This window comes from Mya arenaria, chromosome 8 (genome assembly GCF_026914265.1).
Source record: "Mya arenaria isolate MELC-2E11 chromosome 8, ASM2691426v1".
Lineage (NCBI taxonomy): Eukaryota > Metazoa > Mollusca > Bivalvia > Myida > Myidae > Mya > Mya arenaria.
In genome coordinates this window covers 54,808,890-54,823,576 of record NC_069129.1, presented here as the reverse complement: position 1 = coordinate 54,823,576, position 14,687 = coordinate 54,808,890, and the positions used below count along the sequence as shown (strand labels likewise).

Here is a 14,687-nt window from a genome sequence, read left to right as displayed (position 1 = left end):
TGGCGTCAAAAGAATGACCGGTAAACTAGATTTGCTTTGGTAGAAAAGTTATTCTTGGGTTTAGGAATTCATCCGATTATTTTTTCTAAATTCTAATTTGTTCATGCAGACTTTTTACGTAGTCTTTGCTTGGTTTACCTAGCATTTTACTTAACGTATTTTATTGTAACGTATAGAAAAGCTCTTCAATTATTTAGTTTGGTGTTTTTTTTATTTAGTTTAGTTTTTTAAGTGTCTTACAGTTATATAAATGTCTGCATGGAACACACATGTTTCTTGTTCCTATCTAATTTTCTGCGGGATCATGGGACACCATTCGTGTCGAGCACTGTAATATTATACGTATTACAAAAAAGACACGCACGCACACACGCACACACACACACACAATGTTTGAGAAAATATTTATTTAAAGACATTATTTAAACTGTTAGACTGCGTCATTATAAAATAAGCAACATCGACATTGATAGCACAGTGGTTTAAGGATAGGTGAGCAAGTGGGGGCCTTTAAGGCATTCTCCCATTTTATAATATCTCCCTAATGTATTACAGTTTAATGGGATTTAGAACTCAGTCAAATGACACGTTTTGCCAATGGTTAATTATTCCTACTTTGTTCTTTTTGTAAGGTATATTGTCTTATGAACTTAATAAAGAACATAAAAATATGCAGTTGAGCAAAATATAAATCTCAATCATGTTCCAAATTCGCACTTTTCAACGATAAGTAACAATGTAAAAAGAGTAGACTAAAACATAATAATGTCATACATGTAAAATGTCGGAGAGAAAAGAAGCTGCCACAGATATGAAACAAAGCGGCATTAATTTGTACACAGAAAAAAAACTTCTATAAAACATTCACAATGTAAACTTCTATAAAGAATAGTGTCTGAACAGTTAGTGCGTAATATGCACTCTGCAAAGATTATATGACCGGGCGCCACTTAGGGTGATGGACGGCAACCAGGGTTCCTCAAAAGGTGCTCAGGGCAGGACTGTGATTGAAGTGGTCCCAGAGATGTCCTCCAGGGTCTTACAGTCGAAGCTGAACTCGACCGAGTGCATCTTGATGCGGTTTGGAACCAGTTTGAACTTCTTTTCGAAAAGACCATTCGCTGGAACATCACTGGAATTAGGAGATTTAGAACTTTAAAGTGACAGTCTTATTCAAAATCAGCGCATAATCATACATAACAAACATAATTTTTGAGTAATAAACCTTTAACTACTTACTAAATAAAGCAGTTATGGAAAATATTAATTACTGATAACAAGATTGTAACCGTGAATGTAATAGCTGAAAACGCCAAACTATTAAATGATTGGCGAGAGCTAAAATATTTCTTGTGATCCACTTTAGTCTCATAAGGTAGAAATACCATGTTTTCTGCACCTTTCGTTCAAACTAAACTCAGTATCCTTCATAAGAACCATTGTTTTCGACATTTGTCCATACTTTTTGGTATATCAATTGTTTTAATTGTGGTAAATCTAATATGGGGGTAAGAGCGCACCTTTAATTTGTATCAGGTTATTTCCCTATAATCACCTTCGACAAGCCCCGGTTCTTTATCTGTTTGCGTTGTGTTTATACTCTATGTTCGGTTACAATTTTTACAACGTATTTTCGAATTATGTTAATTCCTATAAATCATTTGTATTTACCCACTTCTCATAGCATCTAAAAAATCAAAAGACTCACTCGACACGTTCGTCCTCGATGTCATCGAAGGCGTCGCTCTCCATCGATATCTTGCACTCCACGAGTGGCCTTGGGAGCGGGTTGTTGAAGGACACTTTGAACTCAACAGGCTTGCCAAGTTTACACTCACTGGGACCCTGTTGATGGTAGTTTTATTTGATGAAATGAAAGAGAAACATATTGCACTTTGCAGAGTAGGTGTAAAAGGTGCGAACTGATATTTAACCTGTAGAGCAGGCGGAATAGGAGCGAAATTTGATAAATACCTTGTAGAGCAGACGGAATAGGAGCGAAATTTAATTTTAATTTGTAGAGCAGGCGGAGCAGGAACGAAATTTGATAATACTTTGTAGAGCATGCGAAATAGGGGCGAAATTTGATAATACTTTGTACCGCAGCCGGAATAGGAGCGAAATTTGACTTTACTTTGTAGAGCAGGCGGAGCAGGAACGAACTTTGATAATACTTTGTAGAGCATGCGAAATAGGGGCGAAATTTGATAATACTTTGTACCGCAGGCGGAATAGGAGCGAAATTTGACTTTACTTTGTAGAGCAGGCGAAGCAGGAACGAAATGTGATAATACTTTGTAGAGCATGCGAGATAGGGGCGAAATTTGATAATACTTTGTAGAGCAGGCGGAATAGGAGCGAAATTTGACTTGACGTTGTAGAGCAGGCGGAGCAGGAACGAAATTTGATAATACTTTGTAGAGCAGACGGAATAGGAGCGAAATTTGATAATACTTTGTACCGCAGGCGGAATGGGAGCGAAATTTGACTTTACTTTGTAGAGCAGGTGGAGCAGGAACGAAATTTGACTTTACTTTGTAGAGCAGGCGGAATAGGAGGGAAATTTGATAATACTTTGTAGAGCAGACGGAATAGGAGCGAAATTTTATAAAACTTTGTAGAGTAGGCGAAATAGGAGCGAAATTTGATAATACCTTGTAGAGCAGACGGAATAGGAGCGAAATTCGATAATACCTTGTAGAGCAGACGGAATAGGAGCGAAATTTGATAATACCTTGTAGAGCATGCGGAACAGGAGCGAAATTTGGTAACACTTTGTAGAGCAGGCAAAACAGGAGCGAAATTTGGTAATATTTTGTAAATCAGGCAGAGTAGAAGCGAAATTTGATTGTACTTTACTGAGCGTCTGCTTCTATAGGGTGCGAAATTTGATTTTACTTTGCAAACTTGAACTTTGTAGCTAAACAAAAGGAGCGACACTTAATTTGTTTGTTATTTGCAGTATGTACACTAGAACGAAATTTGTTGTACTGTTGTAAAAAGGTGGAAAGGGAGCGAAATTTGTTTTGTTTGTAGAGTGTAACCCTAGAGTGTGTGCAATGGAAGCGGAAGTTGATAGCTCTGTGCGATGTACTAGTTGATGCAATAACTTAGGAAGGACTCATTCAGCGACATGATTGTAATGTGACATGCACAGTGAGTATAATCAACATCATATACGTGAACAAAGCGATTAACAACACAACAACACAACTATGTAGACCTGAGAATATGCTACACTACAACACGCAAACCGTAACAGTCCTAGTGAATACACAATTTAATGAACTCGGCGTTGATGTTGAACAACGTTGCTTATATAAGTGACGCTTGTGACGAAAGCTGATACCTTATAGAATCACGCTCAAGTACGTTTCTTGTGCAGAAATTTAGTACTGTGTCCTTTTTGAGAGGCAATCCAGGACATCTTGGGTGAGAGGCGGACACCTATACCACTAGACCACTCTCGCCCCTAGTCGTATTAGAATATAGTACGCCTCCAACATAAATTGGACAAGGACTGGTCACGCGGTGACCCCATATTTTCCATACTGGGTCATCAAATTTATATCGTACCAAAAATGGCGTCTATTTTCTTATTCCGATGAATAAATGAAACATTTAAACATGAAAACAGGTTGTTGATGAGATATACATGTTACGGTATTAGAAGGAGACCCGATATGGGATATACAAGGAAAAGGAAATCATTTCGGGCGATAGCTTAGTAGGTGAGCCGATATGGGATATACGGGTCGCAGAGTCGATATGGTTTCCTTTGCCCCGTATATCCCATATCGGGTCTCCTTCTAATACCATAACATGTATATCTCATCAACAACTTGTGTACATGTTTAAATGTTTCATTTATTCATCGGAATAAGATATACGTGTCGCAGTGTCGATATGGTTTTCTTTGCCTCGTATATCCTATATCGGGTCACCAACTAAGCCTTGACTTATAATATTTCTTAAAAACATATCCGATCATTTTTACGCACGTTACCTTCACATCAAGGTCCGGTCGGCGGAAACGGAATTCGTGTGTCGTAAAACCCCGCTCGTACTTGTTTTCCGAGAGGTTCGTGATGAGGGTGTTGGCCTCGATGTTAAGGTTTGCAAGCTCGATCAGATTTGGCAGGTACATATCCACCTTCAATGTGTCTTTCCACGAGTAGGCTGTAAACGGATCATGTATTAGTTTATACTTATTTATTTAAGCTCGATTGTGAAGGCAGTTTCCTAACCACTGTTGCAAAGTAATCGCATTTAGAATACAACCTGCATTTACAGCCAATAGAATTGCAGATAGGCAATCCAAAGTACTAGGCTTAATCGTTAAGAATTTAAACTTTCGCGACTCAAGTCGTTAATATGATATAGAGGATGATTGTGTGTTTCAGTGTAAAATCGTAATAATTATATTTCACCGAGTGAGCACCAAAAGCTATATTTCACGGCGTGAGCACCTAAAGCTATATTCACCGAGTGAGCACCTAAAGCTATATTTCACCGAGTGAGCGCCAAAAGCTATATTTCACCGCGTTAGCAACAAAAGCTATTTTTCACCGAGTGATCACCAAAAGCTATAATTCACCGAGTGAGCACACAAAAGCTATAATTCACCGAGTTAGCATCAAAAGCTATATTTCACCGAGTGAGCACCAAAAGCTATATTTCACCGCGTGAGCACACAATAAGCTATATTTCACCGAGTGAGCACCAAAAGCTATATTTCACCGAGTGAGCACCAATAGCTATATTTTGCCGAGTGGGCAAAAAAAGTTATAATTCACCGAGTGAGCACACAATAAGCTATAGTTCACCGAGTGAGCACAAAAACAGCTATAGTTCACCGAGTGAGCACAAAAACAGCTATAGTTCACCGAGTGAGCACACAATAAGCTATATTTCACCGAGTGAGCACCAAAAGCTATATTTCATCGAGTGAGCATCAAAAGCTATAATTCACCGAGTGAGCACCAAAAGCTATATTTCACCGAGTGAGCACACAATAAGCTATATTTCACCGAGTGAGCACCAAAAGCTATATTTCACAGAGTGAGCACACAATAAGCTATATTTAACCTAGTGAGCACCAAAAGCTATAATTCACCGAGTGAGCAACAATAAGCTATATTTTACCGAGTGAGCACACAATAAGCTATAGTTCACCGAGTGAGCACCTAAAGCTATATTTCACAGAGTGAGCACCTAAAGCTATATTTCACCGAGTGAGCACCTAAAGCTATATTTCACCGAGTGAGCACCTAAAGCTATATTTCACCGAATGAGCACCTAAAGCTATATTTCACCGAGTGAGCACCTAAAGCTATATTTCACCGAGTGAGCACCTAAAGCTATATTTCACCGCGTGAGCACACAATAAGCTATATTTCACCGAGTGAGCACACAATAAGCTATAGTTCACCGAGTGAGCACCTAAAGCTATATTTCACCGAGTGAGCACCTAAAGCTATATTTCACCGAGTGAGCACCTAAAGCTATATTTCACCGAGTGAGCACCTAAAGCTATATTTCACCGAGTGAGCACCTAAAGCTATAGTTCACCGAGTGAGCACCTAAAGCTATATTTCACCGAGTGAGCACCAAAAGCTATATTTCACCGAGTGAGCACCAATAGCTATATTTTGCCGAGTGGGCAAAAAAAGTTATAATTCACCGAGTGAGCACACAATAAGCTATAGTTCACCGAGTGAGCACAAAAACAGCTATAGTTCACCGAGTGAGCACAAAAACAGCTATAGTTCACCGAGTGAGCACAAAAACAGCTATAGTTCACCGAGTGAGCACAAAAACAGCTATTGTTCACCGAGTGAGCGCAAAAAGCTATATTTCATTGAGTGAGCACCATAAACTATATTTCACCGAATGAGCACAAAAAGCTATATTTAACCGAGTGAGCGCCAAAAGCTATATTTAACGAGTGAGCGCCATAAGCTATATTTTGCCGAGTGGGCAACAAAAGCTATATTTCACCGAGTGAGCACCAAAAGCTATATTTCACCGAGTGAGCACCAATAGCTATATTTTGCCGAGTGGGCAAAAAAAGTTATAATTCACCGAGTGAGCACACAATAAGCTATATTTCACCGAGTGAGCACAAAAAGCTATATTTCACCGAGTAGCACCATAAACTATATTTCACCGAATGAGCACAAAAAAGCTATATTTAACCGAGTGAGCACCTAAAGCTATATTTCACCGAGTGAGCGCCAAAAGCTATATTTCACCGCGTTAGCAACAAAAGCTATTTTTCACCGAGTGATCACCAAAAGCTATAATTCACCGAGTGAGCACACAAAAGCTATAATTCACCGAGTTAGCATCAAAAGCTATATTTCACCGAGTGAGCACCAAAAGCTATATTTCACCGCGTGAGCACACAATAAGCTATATTTCACCGAGTGAGCACCAAAAGCTATATTTCACCGAGTGAGCACCAATAGCTATATTTTGCCGAGTGGGCAAAAAAAGTTATAATTCACCGAGTGAGCACACAATAAGCTATAGTTCACCGAGTGAGCACAAAAACAGCTATAGTTCACCGAGTGAGCACAAAAACAGCTATAGTTCACCGAGTGAGCACACAATAAGCTATATTTCACCGAGTGAGCACCAAAAGCTATATTTCATCGAGTGAGCATCAAAAGCTATAATTCACCGAGTGAGCACCAAAAGCTATATTTCACCGAGTGAGCACACAATAAGCTATATTTCACCGAGTGAGCACCAAAAGCTATATTTCACCGAGTGAGCACACAATAAGCTATATTTAACCTAGTGAGCACCAAAAGCTATAATTCACCGAGTGAGCAACAATAAGCTATATTTTACCGAGTGAGAACACAATAAGCTATAGTTCACCGAGTGAGCACCTTAAGCTATATTTCACAGAGTGAGCACCTAAAGCTATATTTCACCGAGTGAGCACCTAAAGCTATATTTCACCGAGTGAGCACCAAAAGCTATATTTCACCGAATGAGCACCTAAAGCTATATTTCACCGAGTGAGCACCTAAAGCTATATTTCACCGAGTGAGCACCTAAAGCTATATTTCACCGCGTGAGCACACAATAAGCTATATTTCACCGAGTGAGCACACAATAAGCTATAGTTCACCGAGTGAGCACCTAAAGCTATATTTCACCGAGTGAGCACCTAAAGCTATATTTCACCGAGTGAGCACCTAAAGCTATATTTCACCGAGTGAGCACCTAAAGCTATAGTTCACCGAGTGAGCACCTAAAGCTATAGTTCACCGAGTGAGCACCTAAAGCTATATTTCACCGAGTGAGCACCAAAAGCTATATTTCACCGAGTGAGCACCAATAGCTATATTTTGCCGAGTGGGCAAAAAAAGTTATAATTCACCGAGTGAGCACACAATAAGCTATAGTTCACCGAGTGAGCACAAAAACAGCTATAGTTCACCGAGTGAGCACAAAAAAAGCTATAGTTCACCGAGTGAGCACAAAAACAGCTATAGTTCACCGAGTGAGCACAAAAACAGCTATTGTTCACCGAGTGAGCACAAAAAGCTATATTTCATTGAGTGAGCACCATAAACTATATTTCACCGAATGAGCACAAAAAGCTATATTTAACCGAGTGAGCGCCAAAAGCTATATTTAACGAGTGAGCGCCATAAGCTATATTTTGCCGAGTGGGCAACAAAAGCTATATTTCACCGAGTGAGCACCAAAAGCTATATTTCACCGAGTGAGCACCAATAGCTATATTTTGCCGAGTGGGCAAAAAAAGTTATAATTCACCGAGTGAGCACACAATAAGCTATATTTCACCGAGTGAGCACAAAAAAGCTATATTTCACCGAGTAGCACCATAAACTATATTTCACCGAATGAGCACAAAAAAGCTATATTTAACCGAGTGAGCGCCAAAAGCTATATTTAACGAGTGAGCGCCATAAGCTATATTTTGCCCAGTGGGCAACAAAAGCTATATTTCACCGCGTGAGCAACAATAGCTATATTTTGCCCAATGGGCAACAAAACAGCTATTGTTCACCGAGTGAGCACAAAAAGTTATATTTCATCGAGTGAGCATCAAAAGCTATATTTCACCGAGTGAGCACCAAAAGCTATATTTCACCGCGTGAGCAACAATAGCTATATTTTGCCCAGTGGGCAACAAAAGCTATATTTCACCGCGTGAGCAACAATAGATATATTTTGCCGAGTGGGCACACAATAGGCTATAGTTCACCGAGTGAGCACAAAAACAGCTATTGTTCACCGAGTGAGCACAAAAAGTTATATTTCATCGAGTGAGCATCAAAAGCTATATTTCACCAAGTGAGCACAAAAAAGCTATATTTCACCGAGTAGCACCATAAACTATATTTCACCGAATGAGCACAAAAAAGCTATATTTAACCGACTGAGCGCCAAAAGCTATATTTAACGAGTGAGCGCCATAAGCTATATTTCACCGAATGAGCACCAAAAGCTATATTTCACCGCGTGAGCAACAATAGCTATATTTTGCCCAGTGGGCAACAAATGCTATATTTCACCGCGTGAGCAACAATAGATATATTTTGCCGAGTGGGCACACAATAAGCTATAGTTCACCGAGTGAGCACAAAAACAGCTATTGTTCACCGAGTGAGCACAAAAAGTTATATTTCACCGAGTGAGCACCAAAAGCTATTTTTCACCGAGTGAGCGCCAAAAGCTATTTTTTACGAGTGAGCGCCAAAAGCTATGTTTCACCGAGTGATCACAAAAAGCTATATTTCACCGAGTGAGCACAAAAAAGCTATATTTCACCGAGTGAGCGCCATAAGTTATATTTCACCGAGTGAGCACAAAAAAGCTATATTTCACCGAGTGATCACCATAAGTTATATTTCACCGAGTGAGCACAAAAAAGCTATATTTAACCGAGTGAGCGCCAAAAGCTGTATTTTACAAATGAGCGCCATAAGCTATATTTTACGAGTGAGCACCAAAAGCTATTTTTCACCGAGTGAGCACACAATAAGCTATATTTCACCGAGTGAGCACCAAAAGCTATATTTCACCGAATGATCACAAAAAGCTATATTTCACCGAGTGAGCGCCATAAGCTATATTTCACGAGTGAGACCCACAACCTATATTTCACGAGTGAGCACCAAAAGCTATATTTCACCGAGTGAGCGCCATAAGCTATATTTCACGAGTGAGACCCACAACCAATATTTCACGAGTGAGCGCCAAAAGCTATATTTCACGAGTGAGACCCACAACCTATATTTCACGAGTGAGCGCCAAAAGCTATATTTCACGAGTGAGACCCACAACCTATATTTCACGAGTGAGCACCAAAAGCTATATTTCACGAGTGAGACCCACAACCTATATTTCACGAGTGAGCGCCAAAAGCTATATTTCACCGAGTGAGACCCATCAGCTTTATTTCGTGAGTGGCGTGTTTTGATGTTCTCTTCTATTGTCTATGGATCTTACATTGTCCAGGTTTCACGACCTGAGAATCGAATCGCTTCCTGTAAAATACGATTCCTACAACTCCCGTGTAGGATATGGGGGCCACATTGATGGACGGATGCTTTACGTTCTGGGGCGTGTCCCTGGTGTTCGTGACCACGAGCTCAATGTCAAGGTCAGAGCCGATCATCACCTCGTTGCTGTGTTTCAGCTTAAACTTCAATTCCTGAGGAAAAGAAAAAAAACCTTTAAGACACATGTGTTAAAATATGTAATTCTGGTTAAAGATCATTATATCAGATGAAATATAAAATGCGGGGTCTTTAAAGCTGCACCCTCACAAATTTGCCAATTTGACAACTGTATTGTCTTGTCTTGGAATGAGCCGATTTTTGCGTAAATATCTGACAACCAGTGAAATATGACTGCTGACAAAAGATCTGATCGCAGTTTTTCATATTTACGTTCGTAAATTAATGAGTTATGGCTAAAAGCATTACTTACAATTGAAGAAAAATGAATAAAACATCAATTTTTGGTCAGAAATATGATAACCTGCGATCTGATTTTTGTCAGATGTCTTATATCACTGGTTTCTATGCATTTTCGTAAAAATAATGACTCGTTCCAAGACAAAAAATATCGATTTTTTTTTAAGTTGTGCATGCATGAGAAACATACCTCCTCCTCCTCCTCCTTGACCTCCTCGTAGGTGCCTTCCATTGGTGACTTGGCGGTCCTGTGCGCCATCATCACAGCGCGACGCTCCTCATCAGAGCCTATAAGGTCGAATATAATGTTTGTGTACTATTTATTATAACTCAATTGCAACGAATGTTGGTGGCTTATAAACGAAATAGCACATGAGTTCGCAAGTATTTAGGGTCCCTGTTTGAGAGGCTATCTAATTTATATAATCCGACTCAGCATGATCATTAATCGAGAATATACTTCAAAGATGCACTATTACTCCCAAATAAGATTTACTATAATTAATACAATTGTTTAAATATTCTCGAAAAGATGAATTAATGTCGAAACTAATGGTTCTTATGAAGGATTCCGAGTTTAATTTGAAAGAAATGTGCAGAAAACACGGTATTTCTACCTTAGTTATAAGACGATAGTAGATCACTGTAAATCTTTTAGCATTCAGCAATCATTTAATATTTTTGCTTTTTCAGCTGTCAAATACACGGTTATATACACTCTTGTTATCCGTAATTAATATTCTCCATAAATGCATTATTTAGTAAGTAGTTTTAGTAGATTAGTAGATTTATCGCTCAAAATTTATGTTTGTTATACATGTGTACAAGTATTGGTTTAGAATAAGAGTATCACTTTAAATAATACCAATATTGTAAAGGGTTGCTAGGCATCAAAATTTAACATTTATCACAATCACTTTCATTTGATTGCATTTTCTTTTAACAGAAACGATTCCTTTGCGATAGAAATGTATGAATTATCACAGCAAATACAAAGAAGCGCTGAAGGCGTTGAAAGGCTAAAGGCACGACAAGCGTGATTTTACTTTTTTACAATACTATTCACAAGCTATAACAATCAAATCCAAAAGATATTTTGAGGGGCCCCAAACTGTAACCGATAAGTGCTTTTCATCAACTAAGAATAGGTTATGTAAATTGAGTCAATTTTAATACAAATAGCTTGTTTCATAACAGTAACTAATAAAGTTTATTTGCTAGTGTAAATTTAAACAAATGAAACCCGATGTCGGCTGAAGACGTTTTGACTATTTGTGGTAAGTGTAGTTAAGGACTTTTAGTCAACACATGTCCATTTTCTGCGAAATTATCAATAATCATCAATTCTCCTCGGTTCCTCAACAAGATTTATTTAAGATTTTTCGTCTTGCTTTCAAATTAACGTTGCAATCTTCTGAACGCATTTAAATAAAGTGGTCTTTAATTCGCACTTTTTTAAACCGCATAACACCATACATCCAATTTTGTAACACGGGTGCATTAATTATTTTACCATGTCATGTCAAAAAGTAGATCTAAGGATCCCTGATTTCGATTTGCGGTACCTTAAGTCTTTAAGCCAGCGCCCTACAGCCTAAAACCAGTGTGTATATCACAAATTGCGTCATAAATGCTACGTCGGAAGGCAACAATTTGCTTCGAATGAAGATTTTTAACAAAGATAACTTCACTATTTCTTCACTGTTTTAAATGAAACATGGCGCAGTCTACGCCGCTTACAGAGCCCCACCTTCGCTCTTTTACCAGCGTTTGATTGAGAGTTTAGTTTCTTAAAACACTCCGACAAACCTTTTCACAAAACGGCCGTCTGACGGAGCACTGTCAAAACATTATTTTGGAAACAGGTTTGTCGAAGAGTTTGATGAAACTAATCACCTAATCAAACTCCGGTAAAAGAACGAAGGCGGGGCTCTTTAACCGGCATAGACTGCCCTTTGTTTCATTTATAATAGTGTAGTTAAAGAAAAGTTGTTTTAAGTCTTCATTTTAAATTGTTGCCTTCCGACGTAGCATATATGACGTAATTTTTCACGTGGTATACACACACTGAAACCTAAAATTCCGAATTGGCCAAATTCCAACTCAGAGCAAAATGATATATTTTCATATGTATTTAGTATTAATGCAGTTTATGTAGATGTTTCATCCTAAAAATAGAACTGAACTTTCCGTATCGAGTTTATAAAACTTGTTTCGTTTTCGTCGCTGTATTTCTCAATTTTCTTTCTCTTTTCGCACTTATAAAATTATCATCGGTACAGTCACTAACTTGTATTGTATTTTGTTTCATAGAAGCATGTTCGGTTGGATGTCTTAAGCGATGGATGGGATACATAACAGTCATGGCGTGTAGAAACGTTTGTATTGTTTGTTTAAACATTTTGTTTTGCCTTCTTCTTTCAACATGATCAGTACAGTCGATCCCCGTTGGCTCGAACTCCAAGGGACCGGCGAAAATACCTCGAGCCTCGGAAAGTTCGAGCCAAGCGTTGTTCACCTTCAGTATAAAGAAATATGTCCTTTACATCTAGTTCGAGCCAATAAGGAATTCGAGCCAAGCGAGTTTGCGCCAACGGGGTTCGACTGTATTTACAACAATTATCAAGGATACACAAACAGCAAAGGGTCAGACCAAAGTTCTTACAACATTAGCGACGTCTTCCCCATCAAGCGTGGGTTTGAACCGTGCGTACCTTCTTTGTACTTGTACAAGTGCGTGACGTCAAAGCGGCGGATCTCGGAATAAGGTATATCGCTATCCTCGCTAGTCAGGCCAGGTATCATGTACGGCTTGCCGTCCGGGATTTTCGTACTGATTTTCTTCCCAACACTAGATGTATTTAGAATGAGAAATATAATACATATACTCTTAGGCTAGTATAGCCGTAAAGTTCTTGGACAGTTATACAGTACAATCGGTCCAAGGAACTAAATCACCATGTAATAAGAAGCCGAGATCTTCGACTTATGCACCAGTCAATTGTAACCACGCCCCCCCCCCCTGCAGGTCTAGGGGTATACCGGGGATAGCCGGGGAAATGGGCCGTGTTTTTACCTTTCAGGTGGCCGCGCAGTGCCGGGTGAATGCGGTGGTTTTGTCTTCGCTTTAAATATAGCGGGGAATGTGCCTTACTGGTCACTGGGGTGCGGGGCATTTGGCGGGGATTTTAACATCTGTTCGTCCCCGCAGGCCGGGGATTTTAGCCGGGGTTGGCTGGACCGAAAGTCAAAGTCCCCGCTATTCTCCGGACATGGGGGGCGTTGTTACAATTTATGTGTAATGGTATGTTAATACATTCTAGTGGGATACATTTAAGTCTGTTTTTATTAACACTGGGCATAAACATTACCGACATCAAGTCACCATTAACAAATAGCGTAACCGGGAATTAAACCTGATTGCTTGATTGCCGGTCCGTGGACATAACCATTAGACTATTGTAACATGTACATGGAACTGTTGCGATGAAAAGCTTGCCGCCGGTTCCGTTACAATAAATATCGCTCTTAGTCGTACATTGATTAGTTCTTTAATAATGTCATAAATATCATAATGTCCTTATTTTGCTACATATTTGCGTAGTGTGAATCTATGCACGCTAAGTTAAGGAAATAAACAATCAACTTGCTGCCATTTGAGTTGTAACATGATTATAATTAAAAAAAAAAAAATCGAAATAGCGATGATTTCGGATAAACGGTGTTCGGACAAACGATGTATAAATGTTTCCAGGATTATGGAAGGTCGCACCTATAAGGTCCTTTAATAAAACGCGCCTCTAGTACACCATGGCTTAGGCGACAACTTTTCCTCTGCAACTTTTCATTAAAAGATTGAAGTCGTAGCTTAAAACATCTTAAATATATAGGGATAACACGGATGGCAACACGGAAAGTTTGACTTCTGTTCAGACTAAAAACGGGTTAAATTTCCACACTTATATATTACAAAATAAATATAACAACAAGATAATTTCAACTTGCGACCAAGATGTTCTACTCCATATATAAAATAGCTTAACAGGGCATTTACTGGGAACACAGCCACCCGTACATTGGTTTGGGTAACATATATCGAAGTGGTTTAATGTGAGTGAACTTCTGCTTTGGCGTCATATGATCTGTACCAAATTTCAGAAAATGTCGAAATTCCTGACCTTCCGACATTAAGGCATTTCGAGATTTTCTGACATTATTAAAATGCAGTAGTTTATAGTTTTTTTTATATGCTAGATAGTTGTGGCTAGATAGGAGTGTCCCCTTTGATAAATCTGAATAAAAATAAATATTGTATGTTAAATGTTTTGTAACGGTCAATTGGCACCAAAGCAGGAGTTCAAACCACTGTGACATCTATTGCCTCGGCCACTCAGATTTTAAAGTTAAGCCGGCTTTCTGGTGCCCAACTCCAAACAAGCGTTTGCATGTACCTTTGCTTTAGTATCCTCAGACGTTTGGTATTTCCGTTTGGCAGACGCTTCCAGTGAACTACGTCAGCATTAACTTCTGCAAACACGAAACCGGAGTCGAAGTTGGTGTCACACAAGCCGTCCTTTATCGCAGACAGCGGCGCCGGACCGCACGTGTAAACACCTTTGGTCATGAAAGAGAAATGCCATATGGGAAATATCGAATGCATCTATCATCTATAATGAATTTTTATCAAAGCAAAGTATCCAATTTCAATAATATACGACG

At 39.1% G+C, this 14,687-nt stretch overlaps 1 protein-coding gene across 1 annotated transcript in view; it reads right to left on the bottom strand.

Annotated features, from left to right (window-relative positions):
- Nucleotides 1–644: 644 nt before the first annotated feature.
- LOC128243796 (protein-glutamine gamma-glutamyltransferase K-like) overlaps nucleotides 645–14,687 on the bottom strand; it is a 32,023-nt gene continuing 17,980 nt past the window's right edge. The window contains exons 12-18 of the mRNA XM_052961745.1: nucleotides 14,420–14,582; nucleotides 12,683–12,819; nucleotides 10,159–10,256; nucleotides 9,499–9,703; nucleotides 4,007–4,179; nucleotides 1,709–1,845; nucleotides 645–1,132 (exon numbers count right to left, since the gene is read on the bottom strand). Of these exons, the coding sequence (XP_052817705.1) occupies nucleotides 991–1,132; nucleotides 1,709–1,845; nucleotides 4,007–4,179; nucleotides 9,499–9,703; nucleotides 10,159–10,256; nucleotides 12,683–12,819; nucleotides 14,420–14,582 (1,055 nt within the window). The 3' untranslated portion in view covers nucleotides 645–990. The remainder of the gene's footprint in view (nucleotides 1,133–1,708; nucleotides 1,846–4,006; nucleotides 4,180–9,498; nucleotides 9,704–10,158; nucleotides 10,257–12,682; nucleotides 12,820–14,419; nucleotides 14,583–14,687) is intronic.